Raw genomic sequence first — 18824 nt, forward strand, 5'->3', positions numbered from 1 at the left:
GATATGTGAGGCTGTATCTATGTTGTTGTCGTTGCTCAGTCACTGTTGATCGACTTTTTGTGACTCCACATACCGAGGCATGTCAGGCTTCCCTGGCCTTCAGTATATCTGGGAGTTTGCCCAAACTCATGTCCATCACATCACAAATGTTAAAGTGAAAAGTGTGGAATTGTGGAGACAATGAGAATTCTAGGAACAAGGTAGGATTAAGAGAAACACTATGATTACACTATAATTTACTGAGATTAGTTTGGAAAGTTTTCATGAAATAGAATGCTTCAGGAACCTATAGAATGATCAGTCAGTACAGTTAAATTAGAATAAGTGTATTTTTATTTTATTTTATTTTTTTGCTGCACTGGGTCTTAGCTGAGGCACACAAGATCTTTGTTGTCACATGCAGGCTCTTAGTTGTGGCATGAGGGATCCAGTTCCCGGACCAGAGATCAAACCTGGGCCTCCTGCATTGGGAATATGGAGTCTTAATGACTAGGCCACCAAGCAAGTCCTGGGACTATGTGTAGTTTAGAAATGAAGATCTAAGGAAGTGACTTACTATGAGATGAGACATTCTTGTGTTAAGAGGGAATGGAAAAATTGGGGAATGAGGTAAATATGAAAGGTAAGTAAAATCTAAGATGTAGAAAATGATTCTAGAGAGTTGACATTCTCCTTTGAAACTACTAATGTTTCAGGAATGCAAATACTTTCCTAATCCCTGCCTGCATGTCCTTGTTTCGGAAACTGTACACAATTGGGTTTAATGTAGGGGTCACAAGAGTATAGAGTGCAGCTACCACCTTGTCCCTTTCAAATGTGTAGCTGGAAGCCGGGCGTATATAGGTGTAGATTACAGGAGAATAATAAAGAGACACCACTATGAGATGGGATGAGCATGTTGAGAAGGCCTTTCTCTTCCCTTCTGTAGTTCGGATGCGAAGAATGGCAGCAATGATAAAACAGTAGGAGATGCAGGTGAGGGTGAAGTCACCTACAGCCAGAGTAATATCAGCAACATACACCATCACTTCGTTGATTCTCACTGGGCTGCAGGACAAAGCTAGCAGTGGGGGTATCTCACAGAAGAAGTGGTCAATGGTATTTGATCCACAGAAGGTCAGCCTTAGGATGAGACCTGTGTGTACCCAGGAGTTGATTACTGCAATAGCCATGACAATGCTGAGCAAGGCCACACACATATAGTGGTTCATAATAGCACTGTAGCGTAGAGGGAAGCAGATGGCCACATATCGGTCATAGGCCATAGTGGTGAAGAGAACCATCTCAGCACCCAGGGACCATGTGAAAAAGAAGAGTTGGGACATGCAGCCTCCATATGAGATGGTCTTTCTTGATGTTAGCATGGTTGCAAGTATTTTTGGTATTATGCTTGTTGTGCAGATGATGTCCACAATAGCCAGGGCCAGAAGGAGGACATACATGGGTGTATGCAAGATAGTGTTATAGACTATGGCAATGACAATGAGCATATTGCCAAGGAAAGCCACGAAGTAGATGAAGAGAAAGATGATGAAGAGAAGTCCCTCGAGTTCAGGTTTTTGAGTGAGGCCTAGGATCATGAATTCAGTTACAATGCTGTTATTCATGTTGCTTTTGTGATTAAATGGTAGACAGTGCAGAGAGTAAGCAACTGTGAATTAAAGGTGTCTGGGTGCTGCTATTAGAAGACTGTGTGTGTATGTGTGAATTTAGTGATTTGATTACAAAATCTACTATTCTCCTGATGAATGCCATTTTCTGATATATGTTCTTCCATGACTCTATTAAAAGGAATCCTGTAATTGAAAAGAAAAAGATTTTTTAAAAACTCTTTAAATTTCAAAATTGTCATATTAGTTAAAGTTTGTCTTTGCATAATTTACATTCATATATATGCATATAAACACAATGGAAATATGACGTAGTTACATAATATCTCACTAATTTTGTAAATAACATGTTATCTTCCCTGAAACATGTATAAATAGGCAGGAATATCTAACTATAATAGAAGCTGACAGGGATAATTGTAGTGGAAACATTCAGGAGAAAAATACAAAGAGAATATCCTGAGGCTGGATAGTCATGGGACCAATGATTAACTAATTGGATCCAAGGACTAAGTAATTTAGTCAGATGCCTATCTTGCTATTTTGTTTCTTTAGTTTGACAAGCACAATTTTAAAACTGAGTGAATTTTCTTCTCGTGCTGTCTTAGAAAGGCAAGAGGATTTGATTAAAATTAGAAAGTTGAGGATTATGTCTCTACTGGGGCTTCCCTGGTAGCTCAGTGGGTAAAGAATCTGCCTGCAATGCAGGAGATACCGGTTTGATTCCTGGGTCAGGAAGATCCCCTGGAGAAGGATAGGCTACCTTCCCCAGTATTCTTGGTCTTCCCTGGTGGCTCAAGAGGGTTTGATTAAAATTAGAAGGCTGAAGATTACCTCTCTATTACATTGCAGTTGTTAATTGACCACTTAACTTTCATAACTTCAGATTTGTTTTCTTCAAAATTGGTACAAATTCTGACAAGTATTAGATATCTTACAGACAGAATGTAACTTTCTTGAGGATAATCAAAGAAAGAGGCAGCTAAATTTTTTTTTTTCCTAAAAACTGTCACTAGGTACATAATGAAAATCCTTGTTATATTCTTAAAACCTCTCCAGTATTTGGTCAACTCTTCTATTTTTTGCTTATTTATTTGGGTAATTTTTTTATTGATGTATAGTTGATTTACAATTAATTCCTGTTGTACAGAAAAGTGATTTAGTTATATATTCCTCTTATATTCTCTTCCATATGGTTTATCACAGGATATTGAATATAGTTCCCTGCACTATACATTAGGACCTTGTTTATCTATTCTATATGTAATAGTTTGCATCTGTTAACCTCAAACTCACAGTCCACCCCTTCTCCCCTCCCCCTTGGCAACCAACCACAAGTAAGTTCTCTATATTTGCAAGTCTCTTTGTTTTCTAGATAGGTTCATTTGTTTCATATTTCAAATTCTACAAATAAGTGATATTGTACGGTATCCGTATTTCTCTTTCTGTGTTACTTCACTTACTATGATAATCTCTAAATGCACTCATGTTTTGCAAATGGTACTAGTTCATTCTTTTCATGGCCGAATAGTATTCTATTGTATATATGTGCTACATTTTCAAAAAACTAAAAATAGGGTTGTCATATGATTCAACAATCCTATTACTGGACATGTATATGGTCAAAACTATAATTCAAAAAGATATATGCACCCTTATGTTCACCGCAGCTGTATTCACAATAGCCAAGACATGGGAACAACTTAAATGTCCATCAACAAGTGAATGGATTTAGAGATCCAGTTAGATTTTTTATGCATAGTCAGTTATTTACATGACTTCATAGCCATCAGGACTACTATGATCTGGCAAATATAGTAAAAATATTCAATGTAATTGTGAATATGTTCCAAACTTTATTTTTCATCAGTGTGCTTTGATTTTTCAAAGATTATATTGTCTTTCTGGTGCCTAAACAGAGGCATAAATAAAAATCACCTTTGAAGTCAAATCCAGTCTGATTTGATTCTATAGGCCCTGAAAACTTCGATTAATAATTTGATAAATTTAAGCAAATACTAGATATATGTGTGGTTGTTCAGACTGGAGGAAAAAAATAAAGCTTTTGTTTAATCTATAACTCACTTTGAGAATCCCAAGCTTTCTTTCTTTTTTTTTCTATAGTGAAGGTATTAACATCTACCATTACTTGGATCTATGATATATAACAGGTTCTGTGTTATATTCTCTGAAAATATGTCCTTTTACCTTCATAACAACTTTGGGACTTTAATGTTACCATCTTTTAATAGTTGATAAAGAAAGAATGCACTGGATATAAAGCAAGAGAAGCTATAATTTCATATTTCATAAGTGGAAAAGCCAGGATTCAAACATAGGTTGTCTGACTCTAAAGAAATTGCTCTTAATCTCTCTTCAATGAACTTTCAGGAAAAACAAGATTAATATAGCAAACATATGCAGAGACTGGGCTTCCCTGGTAGCTCAGCTGGTAAAGAATCCATCTGCAATGCAGGAGACCCCAGGTTAGTTCCTGGGTTGGGAAGATCTCCTGGAGAAGGTAGAGTGTACCCACTCTAGTATTAATGGTTTATCCCAGGACCTTAGGATAAACAATAAGGTCCAATGTATAGCACAGGGAACTATGTTCAATATCCTGTGATAAACTACAATGGAAGAGAATGAATATAAGAGGAATATATAACTGAATCACTTTTCTGTGGAACAGAAATTAACATAACATTGTAAATCAACTACATATCAATAAAAAATTACCCAAATAAATAAGCAAAAATTAGAAGAGTTGACAAAATACTGGAGAGGTTTTGAGGAAGAATATAACAAGGATTTCCATTATATACCTAGTGGCTGTTTTTAGGGGAAAAAAAAAATTTCTAGCTGCCTCTTTCCTTGATTATACTCCAGAAAGTTACTTTCTGTCTGTAAGATATCTAGTATTTGTCTGATACCACCAATTTTGAAGAAAACAAATCTGAAGTTATAGAAATTAAGTGGTCAATTAACAACTGCAATGTAATAGAGATGTAATCCTCATGGAATACCTACTCCTGTATTTATTGGCTTGAATGGTAAAGAATCTACCTGCAATGTAGGAGACCTGGGTTCAATCCCTGGGTTGGGAAGATCCCCTGGAGGAGGGCATAGCAACCCACCCCTATATTCTCACCTGGAGAATCCCCATGGGCTAGTCTATGAGGTCTCAAAGAGTCAGACATGACTGAGTGTTTAAGCACACATGCAAAGATTAAATTATATAAAAAAATAGAAGGAACATGGATTTTTTTTCTAAATGAGATATGACTTGAAATAAGACAATATAGATGAGATAACTGATATTTTAAATTAAGTTCAAATACTTTTTAACATTTGAAAGATCTGATATTAAAATAAATTATATAAACTGATCTTTTAAAATGTTGAATATTAAACATATTTTCAAATGATATTGATGTCCTGTACTGTTCATTCTGTCTGAATCAGAATTCTGATTCAAAGCTTCTTGACATGAAACTATGACATCTGATGTCTTTCAGCCTACATGATCTCACCCACAGAAATAAGGACCCAAATATAAACTGAACCTTCCATGATGAAGAAAAAAACAATTCCGTGTTCACTTGGATGACTGTTATTTAACAATAGACATGTTATTGTTACTTATCAATTCTCCCAAAGTTGGGCATGAGGGAGAGCTCCCAGTCAAAAGTTATAAAACCAAGTTTCAAAAAATGCTAATTTTCCAAAATCATAGGGATGTACACTTCTGACTCACTTTCTCTGAGTTAAGAGCAAAAGTGGTGGTGAAGAGAAATCTGAGATGCTTTTTTTCAATCTCTTGAAATGGCCCATCCCCTTCACAGTAATGGTGGCATTGATGGGATTATATTCTCAATACTGGTCCTGGGAGTTGGGATGATTATTATGTGTATAGGAAAACAAACCCCAAAATAGGAACATGACACAATTCACTGTGAGAAGAGGGTATCTGTTGACTATAAAAGCTTTGTTCAGAATGTCCACTATTGGCCCAGAGTGTAGATATATATTGTATTCAATCCACAGGTGTCCAAACAATTGTAAATCTTTTCTACTGAAATTCTGCAGTCGAAATTGGCCTGGCTTGGATGTTACCTTTGATCCCTCCCAGGAAAAGCCACAGTATCCAGCACAAGAAAGGCTGCCTATACCAATAGGGAAGTCTATTTCCCCAGGTCTTATAAATTAAAAACCATTATCTCTTGGCCATGTCCCTTTCTGTTCCTCTCATCTGGAATTATCTATTTTGCTTTAGTTATGATGTTGACTCTGACTCAAATTTTCTACTGATTTAAATTTTTAGGTAAAAAAAAACCTGTGAAATTTTGTTAGTATTAATATATAGGGGTTAAATCTTGACCCTGGAACTTTCTGTCTATAATCTTTCATTTTTAATGTACATTCTTTGCCTCTTGGTCTATCCTCATTTGTTAAATGGAATATAAGAACAGTGATAAACTCACTGAGTTGCTTTGAAGAAATAAAAGAAATGCAAATAATTACCCCAATTTAGTTTTCAATTAAAGGTAATAATATTATTTCTTAGAGTCCAAAACTCATGTCATTTTAAAAAGTCATGGTTTTACATAGTGGTTCATTTTGTTAATAATGAGACAGATTTTAACATTTAATAAGGCTCTAAATATTCTATGTAGCACTGCAGTAATCATAATGTTATTAAATTTAATTATAATCATATAGAAAAATGCAGTGTATGTTCTCAATTATCTTGGAGTTAATGGTAAAATAAACAAGTTAATGGTAAAATAAGACCATCACCTATCATGCATTGAGATCATGGGAAAATTATTAGAAGAATAGAACCATTTTAAATACTAACATAGTACACTTATTTTGAGCTTGGATAGGATTGTTGAAAGACTAAGCAAAAATATAAATGTGGTATTGTCTTTGAAAGGTAAGGGATTTTCAAGGAGTATGAAGAAAAAGGAAAGAAACTGGAGAGGAAAAAAATTCTAAGCTAATTCCAACACTAAAATTGCAAACTTTAGGAGGTGTGATGAACACAGTGTGTCCAGGAAATGGCATGCAGTCTTGTGACAGATTTGTGTGCCTAGAGGTATTGCTGTTCTATGCGAAGTATAACAAGATAAGACATCCCAATCGTCATACTTCAAGAAAAAAATTGTGTTTCAGTAGGCAATAAGGGAGAAACTAGAAGTTCCTGAGAGTGGCAGTAATATGTGATGTGCCCCAATATTAGAGAGATAAGCCTGAAGACAGCATGAAACATAAATTCAGAGGGAGACATTAAGTAGCCCATTTTGAGCTGAGATTGTTTACAAGCACCAATTGGTTGGTAGGGCAATATCAATTAATTAAACATTAGGATTTGTTTGTGATAGTTAGCAAATTAGCATTTAATTTACATAGTAGATAAAACTATGTATAATTTAGACAAGTCAGTTTTAGTTACTTTGCAAAATGTAGGCATATTGTCAAATAAACCATGGCCAACCCTTGCTAGAGGAAGAGAATTGAGGTCAGGTTGTATTGTCTATTGTCTTTACTGACTCAATTCAGAACATTGAATAGCTGCTTATATTGATTTTTTATTTATGTGCCATGTCCTTTAAAAAAAAATCCTGAGAACAGTATAAAGAGTTAAAAACAGTAATGAACCTATCTTACATATGAGATATTTGGTAAGTTTCGGTTTAAGTTTAGTTGCTCAGTCGTGTCCGACCCCATGGACTGCAGCACACCAGGCCTCCCTGTCTATCATCAAGTACCGGAGTCTACCCAAATCCATGCCCATTGAGTCGGTGATGCCATCCAGCCATCTCATCCTCTGTCGTCCCCTTCTCCTCCTGCCCCCAATCCCTCCCAGCATCAGGGTCTTTTCAAATGAGTCAGCTCTTCACATCAGGTGGCCAAAGTACTGGAGTTTCAGCTTCAACATCAGTCCTTCCAGTGAACACCCAGGACTGATTTCCTTTAGGATGAACTGGTTGGATCTCCTTGCAGTCCAAGGGACTCTCAAGAGTCTTCTCCAACACCACAGTTCAAAAGCATCAATTCTATGTATGGCAAAAACCACTACAATATTATAAAGTAATTAGCCTCCAACTAATAAAAATAATTAAAAAAGTTAAAAAAAAAAAAAAGCATCAATTCTCGGCACTCAGCTTTCTTTATAGTCCAACTCTCACATCCATACATGAACAGTATGAAGAGTTGTTTGGTAAAGTTTGGTAGAATTAACAAACTGTTCATTCGCACACCCATCAGACATTGGTGACTTGGAGATCTGAATCCAGGTAGTCTAATGACAAAACTCATCTACATGGCTATCTGTAAGTCAATGTTATACTGATGCAATGTCTATAGCATGATTTATTCTCCTGCATCATGCATTGCACCATCATAACCACCACTACTGTTTTGAAATATCTTCAATTGTATTGTTAGCATAATAAACATACACAGGCTTTTAAAATGTATACCATGTATAAGGCAAGCTGCTAGGAACTCACCACAGCAGCCACTGTGTTTTATGGGACTAAAGTAATACAATTTTCTCTATGGTCTCACAATCTTGAATAACTTCTGTTGGACAATTTCATTCAAGCAAACTCACCATTAAACAGGGTTAAGTCAAAGATGCTTCTAGTTCAAACTTTTTCAAGGAATATATTGCATTCTCTTTTATTTAGTACTTAACTGCTAAAGTATTGGAAGAAAGGTGAAAGTGGCTATTTCTGCTTTCTAGGTTTTGAAGTGATCAAAGAAAAACAGAAATGCAATATCTGAGTGTCTGAGAGTCAAATACAGTGTAAAACTATAAAAGGTGGTAGAGTTTAGGACAATGTATCAGTAATCTTGTTTAGCTTGCCCCTGTTTTGCCTCTGAAAGTTTTCTGCCTTGGAAGCCCCTCAGTTTTGAGGAAACTGTGTTGGTTTGTTACCTTAGTACACCTAAAGGCAATGCAATACCTGTTCCTGAGACTCTTAGCCACATATAAACTCCCAAAGTACTTTATTTATTCTAGTGTGGGAAGAGATAACTTTGAAAATTTATATTTGAACTCATCACTCTTCCTTTCAAGAGTCCATGCTTATATATAATAGGATATACATACTGAAGTTCTTATATAGGTTATACTTTTGAGAGATATTTGAAGCAGCTGAGAGCATACAATGAAATACATTGTATCATTCTGATACAATGAGAATTTTTGCAAGCTCCTTTTAAGTTATTTTGGTAATTAAGCCTTGTGCTAGTTGAAGAAAGGAGATATTCTAAAAAGATTTCCAAACATTTAAGTATTCCTACTTAATGTAGCAGTGTACTAAACTAAATTTAGTTGACTCTGTTCTAAACTTCAATTTGTCCATATTTGATATGAAAGAAAAATTTAGCAAAGCAGGCAGACAATGTAATTATATATATCATCAAATAAATATTCCCTGTTTTGAACTGAATTTCAGTCTGTGGACAAATTTTTTCTAGCCTTGTGACCAGAAAGAACTCAAGATGTTACTTAATTCATATGTCCTTACCAAGTTTATAATTTTTGGTAGCTGTGAAAGTTAGATAGAATGTCCAGAAATACTCACTTGACTTCTCTGTAGGGTATTGCCATTTTCAAACAGCGATTTGTGTTAAATCACTAAAAACAAGCAAACAAAAAAACTGAAGATAAAAACAATAGCCCTTATCAGTTTGTTGTCAGCAGTCTTCTTTTATATTTTCTAAAGTATCATTTCCATTATACCTGAGATGAATTTAAAAAAAATGTTTTCCTGACTCAAGAATAAAGGTGCCCAGGGAACAGCATCTTGGACTGAGTTTCTGACAGTTAGGTTAAAGTAGACCTCAGAGGAACAATTAAAACAACCCTGCACTGATAACTAATTACAAGGTGGAATGACTTGATCTTTCTGTGTCTTCACTTCTCTATAAGACCAAGTGGCATCCTGAGATATTAGCCTTATAGAGTAGGAAATCTGAGTAACTAGAGACACTCAGAATGCTTAAAAGAGATTCAAAGAACAAATGAATAGACATGGTTATAAAAGTACTTTCATCTGCCTGGAGGATCATTCTCTCGCCAATAGAAAATAAATAGAGGAAAGAGTGGCAGGCAATGCATTCCAAGACAAAGATGAAAACAAAGACTGTAGAAGTGAAGTTAGTACTTACACTATTAGGGCTTCCCCATGGCTCAGATGGTAGAGAATCTGCCTGCAGTGCAGAAGACCCAGGTTCAATCCCTGGGTCCGGAAGATGCCCTAGAGAAGGGCATGGCAACCCACTCCAGTATTCTTGCCTGCAGAATTCCATGAACAGAAAAACATGACGAGCTACAGTCCATGGGGTGGCAAAGAGTTGGACATGACTGCGGGACTAACACTTACACGCTTAAGAAGAATAAACCATAAGATGAAATTTGATCTTCAGTTAACGGATGTAACAAGTTCTTTAACTAAATTTCTTTCTGAATTGAGTTGTTTTAAAACCATTCTTTTCATTCTTTTGGCGTTGTTTTTGCATATCCATGCAAAATAACATCATCTCTGTTCCTCTAACTATCTGCATAGTTTGAAATGTCCACTGGAATTAAAACATAAATTTTCATGTGTACCATATAGGCTTCTTTCCTCTATTTGTTTATCTCAGAGACAAAGTACATGAGTGAACAGTTCTCATATACTGCCAGACAATGATATAAATACTTGTAAAATATTTATCATAAACATAACAATCCTAAACAGTTGTTAAGTATATCAGACTCTCAAAGAGAGTATGAAATAAACAAGAATTTGTAGTAGTCTTATGGGCAAGTAGAAACTAAACAAGCTTTAAAAAATATTTACTGTCGAACAACAGAATTACTTGGCTTTAGTAACATTTTTAACATGTAAAATAACCTACCTCCTTCTGTAATGATAAAAAAATTTGCTGATATATTGCTATGAACTAATATATTAATAAATACATTAATGTAAAAAACTAATAAAAGAAAAAATACACAAGTTCTAGCTGATATAATAACTGGACAATAAGTGAGAAAAATCTAAAATAAATGTGTGTATGAAGGATGGAATGGAGGGTACTTAGTTAAAAAAAATAAAACACTTGAACTGGTCATTGTCTCTTGGCTCCAAACTCATTCCTTCCCCTTGGCTTCAGGATGCTAGACTGGGCTGACCCTGCAACCACATTGCTGGTCTGCTTCAACCGTGTTAACTCTGCTATTAGAGGGCAATAGAGTTTTCCTTAGGAGCTCAGCTGGAGACCCCAGTTCGATTCCTGGGTCAGGAAGTCTCTGGAGAAGGGAAAGGCTACCCATTCTAGTATTCTGGCCTAGAGAATTCCATGGAGTGTATAGTTCTTGGGGTCACAAAGAGTTGGCACAACTGAGTGAATTTCACTTTCACTTTAGAGGGCAATAATGGAGACTATAAAGTCAAACACTCAGGAAAACAAGTTGTGTCCTTGCCTGTTTGCTTCCATTATGGTCTTTCTGTTTGCTGAAAGTGCTGTCACTTCTGTCTTTGGTTTAAAATACCATACATACCACTTAAAGCTAAACTACTATGTGCACAAGGTCCTTGTCTCATGGTATCTTTGTTGTGGAAGAGGCTATTATGACAACTCCTCTTTAGGTCAAAATGTCTCTTACCTTACTGCATGTGTATTCTGTAAGATAACTGCACCTGCTTACTTTTTGTTATGTAGTTTTGGATGGTAAATTATTAAATAAATTTTATCTTAATATGGCTTCATTTTCACTTCTGATTTATATTTCATAACATCATTTTTTGAAGTATAAATTCTGTACTATATTATATGTTACAGATGTACAGCATAGTGATTCACCATTTGTAAAGGTTTTACTCTATTTATAATTATTCAATATATACTTGCACTATTTTATACCATTCTCTTTCTGGTAGTTGATAGTGCATGGAAATGCAATAGAGCTCTGTGTGTTAATTTTGTATCCTGCAATTTTAGAAGATTTATTGATCAGCTCTGGTAGTTTTCTGAGGGTATATTATTTTCTATTTATTGTATCATGTCATCTGCAAACAATGACAATATTAAGCTCTTCCTTTCCAACTTGAATTCCTTTTATTTTTTTTTCTCCTCTGATTGCTGTGACTAGGATTTCCAAAATTATGTCATTCAACATAATTGTAATCAAAATTGGTAACAGTCTCTGTCTGGCTCCTCATCTTAGGGGAAATGCTTTCAGCTTTTTCTGTTGAGTATTGAAAGTTTGTTGCTGAACGATGAGACGCGGGATTCTTGGCCTCCGGAGGAGACAAATTCAATCCGGGGCCGGAGACGAATTCAATCTGGGCCAGAGACGAGGCTGGATCGCTCAGAGCTTTTGTGTAATAAAGTTTTATTAAAGTATAAAGGAGATAGAGAAAGCTTCCGACATAGGCATCAGAAGGGGGCAAGAGAGTACCCCCCTCCTAGTCTTTAGCTGTATGTTATATAGTCACTCACAGTATGTTAATGAAAAGAAAGGAGTGTCATAAAATTTAGAATGGCACCAGATAATTCATCCCTGGCCATAAAATGATTGACTTGAATCTTGTAGAAGGGCAGAATACCAACAAATAGTTCTATTTACATAGATTAGGGGAACAATACCTGAGTAAGTAAGTTAGGCCGTTTGGCGGAACCAACTTGAAGATAGAGTCTGGGGTTCATTAACATATCTTAAGACAACATTTCCATAAGAAAAAGAAATGTATTGGTTAACTCAAGGTTTGAGAGTAGTTAGCTTTAGGTGAGACCAGGTGTCATGGCAACACAGCAGGTTAAGAGAAACCTCCTTTTAAATTTGTATAGAGAAGGAAAAACATATCGCTGGTTTGTTTCTTCCTGCCGCTTAAGAGAGATAAAAATGTCTGGCACGCACAGCCTCTTTCCTCCATTTGGAGACCCCTGGCCTTCCTGCCTGTTACCCTCTCAGTATGATGTCAGTTATAGATTTGTTGTGTATGGCCTATATTATGTTGAGGTATATTCCCTCTGCCCACTTTCTGGAGAGTTTTTATTATAAATTGATATTGAATTTTGTCAAAAGATTTTTCTGCATCTATTGAGATGGTCATTAGTTTTTATTATAATTCTTCAGTGGTATTTCACAATTATTGAAAAATTCTTGCATCACTGAGATAAAGTCCACATATTCATGATGTATGAGTCTTTTCATGTATTGTTGGGTTTGGCTTACTAATGTTTTGTTGTGGTTTTGGTATCTATTTTTATCAATGATACTGGCCTATAATTTTTTGTGTGATATCTTTTGTTTTGGTATCAGGGTGATGTTGGTTTCAAAGAATTACTTCAGAAGTATTCCTTCATCTACAATTTTTTTGAATAGTTTGAGAAAGATTGGTGTTAATATGCCTTGAAATGTCTAGTAGAATTCACCTGTGGAGCCTTCTGGTCCTAGACTTTTATTTTGGGGAATTTTTTAAACTACTGATTCAATTTACTTGCAGGTAATTAGTCAGATTATATTTTCTATATCTTCTTGATTCACTCTTTGGAGATTGTACCTTTTTCAGAATTTGCTCATTTCTTCTAGATGAGAAATTTATTTGTGGTTACTTGCTTATTGTAGTCTTTTATGACCCTTTGTATTTCTCTGGTGTCAGTTGTATAATAACTTCTTTTTAATTTCTGATTTTATTGATTTGGGCCCTCTTTCTTTTTTATTGATGAGTCTGTCTAAAGGTTTATCAGTTTTATCTTTTCAAAAAATCAGCTTTCAGTTTCATTGATCTTTTCTATTTTTTTCTATTATTTTTTCTCTATTTCATTTAATTGCTTTAATTTTTATGATTTCTTTCCTTCTTTGAACTTTGGGTTTTGTTTGTTCTTTATTCTTTACACCTGAGGTAAGTTTGTAGTGCTACAAACTTTCCTCCTGGGACTGCTTTTGCTGTATTTCATTGGTTTTAGTTCATCATGGTTTCATTTTCATTTGTCAGTAATTATATTTTGGCTTCCACTTTGATTTCTTCAGTGATCCTTTGATTATTTAGTATCATACTATTTAGCTAATTTTTTTCTTTTTTTCCCTTGTGCTTATTACTAGTCCCTCCCTTATTACTAGTCTCATTGTGTTGTGGTCAGAAAAGATGATTGGTATGATTTCAATTTTCTTAAATTTCCTGAGGCATATTTTGTGGCTACCGCATTATCTGTCCTGGGAAGTGTTTCATGTGTACCTGAAAAGAAAACAATGCATATGATTCTACTATCAGATGAAATGCTTTCTCTCTCTCTATGTATGTGTGTGTGTGTGTGTGTGTGTGTGTGTGTGTGTTAGTCGCTGAGTCATGTCCTACTCTTTGTGGCCATATGGACTGTAGCCTGCAAGGCTCCTCAGTCTGTGGATTCTCCAGGCAAGTGTACTGGAGTGGTTTCCATGCCCTCCTCCAGGGGATCTTCCCAACCCAGGGATTGAACCCAGGTCTCCTGAATTGCAGGCAAGTTCTTTACCTTCTGAGACACCAGGGAAGGCCATATATACTTACAGCATACAAAATAGACATTAAAATAAAGACTGTTTAAAAAACAAATAAGAGCACTACATAATGATAAAGGGATCAGTTCAAGAAGAACTGGTGTAAACATATGCACCCAACCTGCTGCTACTGCTTGCTTCAGTTGTTTCTGATTCTTTGTGACCCTGTGTACTATAGCGCTCCAGCCTCATCCATCCATGGCATGCTGTAGGCAAGAATACTGGAGTGTGTTACCACGCCCTCCTCCAGGGGATTTTCCTGACCCAGGGATCAAACCCAGGTCTCCTGCATTGTGGGAAGATTCTTTACTGCACCCAACACATGAGCACCTAAATATACAAGGCAAAAATAAGTGATATATATAAATTAAGTCTACTTGCCCTAATATGTTGTTTAAGACCAGTGTTTTCTTACTGATTTTGTGTCTGAGTTGTTGTTCGGTTTCTCAGTTGTGTCTGACTCTTTGTGATCAGGCTTTGCTGTCCTTCATCATCTCCCAGAGCTTGCTCAAACTCATGTCCATTGAGTCAGTGATGACATCCAACCATTTTATCCTCTGTAATTCCTTTCTCCTCCTGCCTTCAGTCTTTCCCAGCACTGTCTGGGTAATCTGTCCATCGATGTAAGTGGGGTATTAAAGTCCCCTACTATTATTGTGTTACTGTCAACTTCTCCTTTTATGCTTGCTAATATTTGCCTAATATACTTAGGTGCTCATATGTTGGGTGCATATATATTTACACTTGTTATAGCTTCTTCTTGAATCGATCCTTTATCATTGTGTAGTGCCCTTAGTTTGTGTTTTATATTAGTCTCTATTTTAATGCCTGTTTTATTTGATGTAACTATTGCTACTCCAGCTACATTTTGATTTCTATTTGATTTATATTTTTCTATCCATTGTCAGTCTGTGTGCTTCTCTAAATCTGAACTGAGTCTCTTGTAGGCAGCATTTTGTCCATTTATGTTTAAAATAATTATCAATATGTATTTATTGCCATTTTGTTAATTATTTTGTTTGTTTTCCTAGGTGTTTTTTGCCTCCCTCTTTTTCTGTCTTGTGATTTGTTGATTATCTTCGGTGATATGTTTGGATTTCTTTTTCTTTTTGTGTATGTCTATTATACAGTTTTGGTATGGCATTAACATAAGTTTTTTGTATAGCAATCTATATATATGTGCATGTATATAGGTGTGTGTGTTTTATGCTGCTGATCTCTTAATATCAAATTATTTTAAATTTGTTTTTCTTTTTTTATTATTTTTATTTTTTTCCATTTATTTTTATTTATATTGGATCATATTTGATTACAATGTTTTGTATTAGCTTCAGGTGTACTGCAGAGTGTTTCAGTTATACATATACATGTATCTACTCTTTTTCAAGTTCTTTTCCCATTTAGGTTATTCTAGAGTATTTAGCAGAGTTCTGTGTGCTATAAAGTAGGTCTTTTTTGGTTATTTATTTTAAATATAGCAGTACATACATACCAATTCCAATCTGTCACCCTATCCCTTCCCCCACAGTAACCATACATTTGTTTTCTAAGTCTGTGAATCTGTTTCTGCTTTGTAAATAATGTATTTTGTATCATTTTTTTGCATATAAGCAAAATCATATATTTGTCTTTCTCTGTGTGACTTAGTTTACTTAGTATGATAATCCCATGTCCATCCAGATTGCTGAAAATGGCTTATTGCATTATTTTTAATGACTGAGTATTATTTCATTGTATACATGTACCACATCTTCATTATCCAATCATCTGTCAATGGATGTTAGTTTACTTCCATGTCTTGGCTGTTGTAAACTGTGTTTCAATTAATATTGCGATGCATGTATCCTTTTAAACTGGAGAAGGAAATGGCAACCCACTCCAGTATCCTTGCCTGGAAAATCTCATGGACAGAGGAGCCTGGTGGGCTGCAGTCCATGGGGTTACAAAGAGTCGGGCACGACTGAGCTACTAACACTTACACTTATCCTTTTAAACCATGTTTTTCTCCAAATATGTGCCCACTAGTGGGATTGCTGAATCATGCATGTTTGCATGCATGCTCAGTCACTTCAGTTGTGTCTGACTGTTTGTGACCCTACAGACTGTAGCCCACCAGGCTCCTCTGTTCATGGGATGCTCCAGGCAAGAATACTGGAGTGGGTTGGTTTGACCTCCTCCAGGGGATCTCCCCAACCTGGGGATTGAACTGGTGTCTGCCTGCATCTCCTGCATTGCAGGTGGATTCTTTACCCACTGAGCCACCTGGGAAGCCCTTACTATATCATAGGGTAGCTCAATGTGTAGTCTCTTAAGGAATCTCCATACTGTTCTCTCTGTTACATTGCTATCAAGAATGTAGGAGGGTATGCTTTTCTCCATACCCTCTCCAGCATCAAATGTATTTTAAAAATCTTGCATTTGTGCTCTTCTCCACCCACAATTACTGTTTCTGATACCATATTTTACATCAATTTCTTTTTGCATTCCTTAACTTCTTGATGTGGATATTGATGATTTTTACTACTTTTGTCTTTTAACTTCCCTACTAACTTTGTGATTTCCTACCTTCACTATATGTTTGCTCCTACCAATAAACTTTTTCATTTTATAATTTTTTTTTTGTTTCTTGTTGTTTTTTCTTTTTGGTCTAAAGAATTTTCTTTAGCATACATTGTATACGTGGTTTGGTGGTGCTGAACTCTTTTAGCTTTTGCATGTCTGTAAAACTTATTATGTCTCCACCACATTTTAGAAGAGTCTTCTTATGTAGAGTATTCTTGATTTTTGGTTTTCCCTTTTCATCACTTGAAATATGTCATGCCATTCCCTTCTGGTATATAGGTTTTCTGTTGAAAAACTAGCTGATAGCATTATGAAAATTTCTTTGATGTTATATTTTGACTTTTCCCTTGTTGTTTCTGATATTCTCTCTTTATGTTCAATTTTTCATTTAATTTTCAATATGTATTTGTGAAATCTTTGGATTTATTCCCTATGGTACTTTCTGCTTTGCCTAGGAAAACTGACAATTACCAGTCCTGTGGCCACTGCTGAGTTTTACAAATTTGCTGGCACATTGAGTGCAACGCTTCAACAGAATCATCTTTTAGGACTTGAAATAGCTCAACTGGAATGCCATCAACTCCACTAGCTTTGCTGGTAGTGATGCTTCCTAAGGCCCACTTGACTTTGCATTCCAGGATGTCTGGCTCTAGGTGAGTGATCACACCATTGTGGTTATCTGGGTCATGAAGATCTTTTTTGTACAGTTCTTCTGTGTTTTCTTGCCACCTCTTTTTAATATCTTCTGTTTCTGTTAGGTCTATACAATTTCTGTCCTTATTGTGCCCATCTTTTCATGAAATGTTCCCTTGGTATCTCTAATTTTCTTGAAGAGATCTCTAGTCTCCTTTTTTCCTTTGCCTTTAGTTCCTCTTTTTTTCTCAGCTATTGTAAGGCCTCCTCACACAACCATTTTGCCTTTTTGCATTTCTTTTTCTTGGGGATTGTTTGAGAATGGCCTCCTGTACAATTTTACGAACCACTGTTCATAGTTGTCCAGGCACTCTGTCTATCAGATCCAATCTCTTGAATCTGTTTGTCACCTCCACTGTATAATTTTAAGGGATTTGATTTAGATCATACCTGAATGGTCTAGTGGTTTTCCATACTTTCTTCAATTTAAGTCTGAATTTTGCAATAAGGGGTTCATGATCTGAGCCACAGACAACTCCCAGTCTTGTTTTTGCTGACTGTATAGAGTTTCTCCGTCTTCAGCTGCAAAGAATATAATCAATCTGATTTCAGTATTGATCATATGGTGATGTCCATGTGTAGACATGGACATCTTTTGTGTTGTTGAAAGAGGGTGTTTGCTATGACCAGTACATTCTCTTGGCAAAACTGTTAGCCTTTGCCCTGCTTCATGTAACTTGCCTGTTACTCTAGGTATCTCTTGACTTCCTACCATTGCAATCAGTCCGCTATGATGAAAAGGACATCTTTTTATGATATTAGTTCTAGAAGGTCTTGTAGATTAGTCACAGCTATGGTTTTTCCAATAGTCAAGTGCAGATATGGGAGTTGGACCATAAAGAAGGCTAAATTATGAAGAATTGATGCTTTTGAACTATTGTGCTGGAGAAGACTCTTAAGGGTCCCTTGGACAGCAAGAAGGTCAAACCAGTCAATCCTAAAGAAATCAAACCTCAATATTTATTGGAAGGACTGATGCTGAAGTCCAAACACTTGGTCAATTTGAAATAATTCAGCTGGAATTTCATCACCTCCACTAGCTTTGTTCATAGCGATATTTCCTAAGATTTGTTTGACTTCACACTCCAGGATGTCTGGCTCTAGGTGAGTGATCACCATCATCATTATCCCAACCATTAAGATCTTTTAGTTCTTCTGTGTATTCTTACCACCTCTTCTTAATACCTTCTGCTTCTGTTAGGTCCATACCATTTCTGTCCTTTATTGTACCTATCTTTGAATGAAATGTTCCTTTGGTATCTCTAATTTTCTTAAACCTTAAGCAAATATTTAAAGAGCTGCAGTTTTTTTTTTTGTAGATTCCTTAAAATTTTTATGGACATAATTTGTGAATAAAAAGCTTTACTTCATCTTCTATATATTTTTATTTATTTTTCTTGACTCATTTCACTGCTAGA

General features: G+C 35.7%; 2 protein-coding genes across 3 annotated transcripts in view; one reads left to right on the forward strand and one right to left on the reverse strand.

Annotated features, from left to right (window-relative positions):
- LOC110124466 (olfactory receptor 14A16-like) overlaps positions 1–18824 on the forward strand; it is a 149600-nt gene that overhangs the window by 95837 nt on the left and 34939 nt on the right. The window lies entirely within an intron of this gene.
- On the reverse strand, positions 684–1607 carry OR13G1 (olfactory receptor family 13 subfamily G member 1). Its single transcript, XM_020869673.2, has one exon. It carries the CDS (start codon positions 1605–1607, stop codon positions 684–686), a length of 924 nt encoding a protein of 307 aa, XP_020725332.2.

Source organism: Odocoileus virginianus, chromosome 3 (assembly GCF_023699985.2).
Source record: "Odocoileus virginianus isolate 20LAN1187 ecotype Illinois chromosome 3, Ovbor_1.2, whole genome shotgun sequence".
NCBI lineage: Eukaryota > Metazoa > Chordata > Mammalia > Artiodactyla > Cervidae > Odocoileus > Odocoileus virginianus.

Coding starts and splice junctions, on each gene's coding strand:
- OR13G1 (XM_020869673.2), bottom strand. CDS start 1,607: ATGAATAACAGCATTGTAACTGAATTCATGATCCTAGGCCTCACTCAA.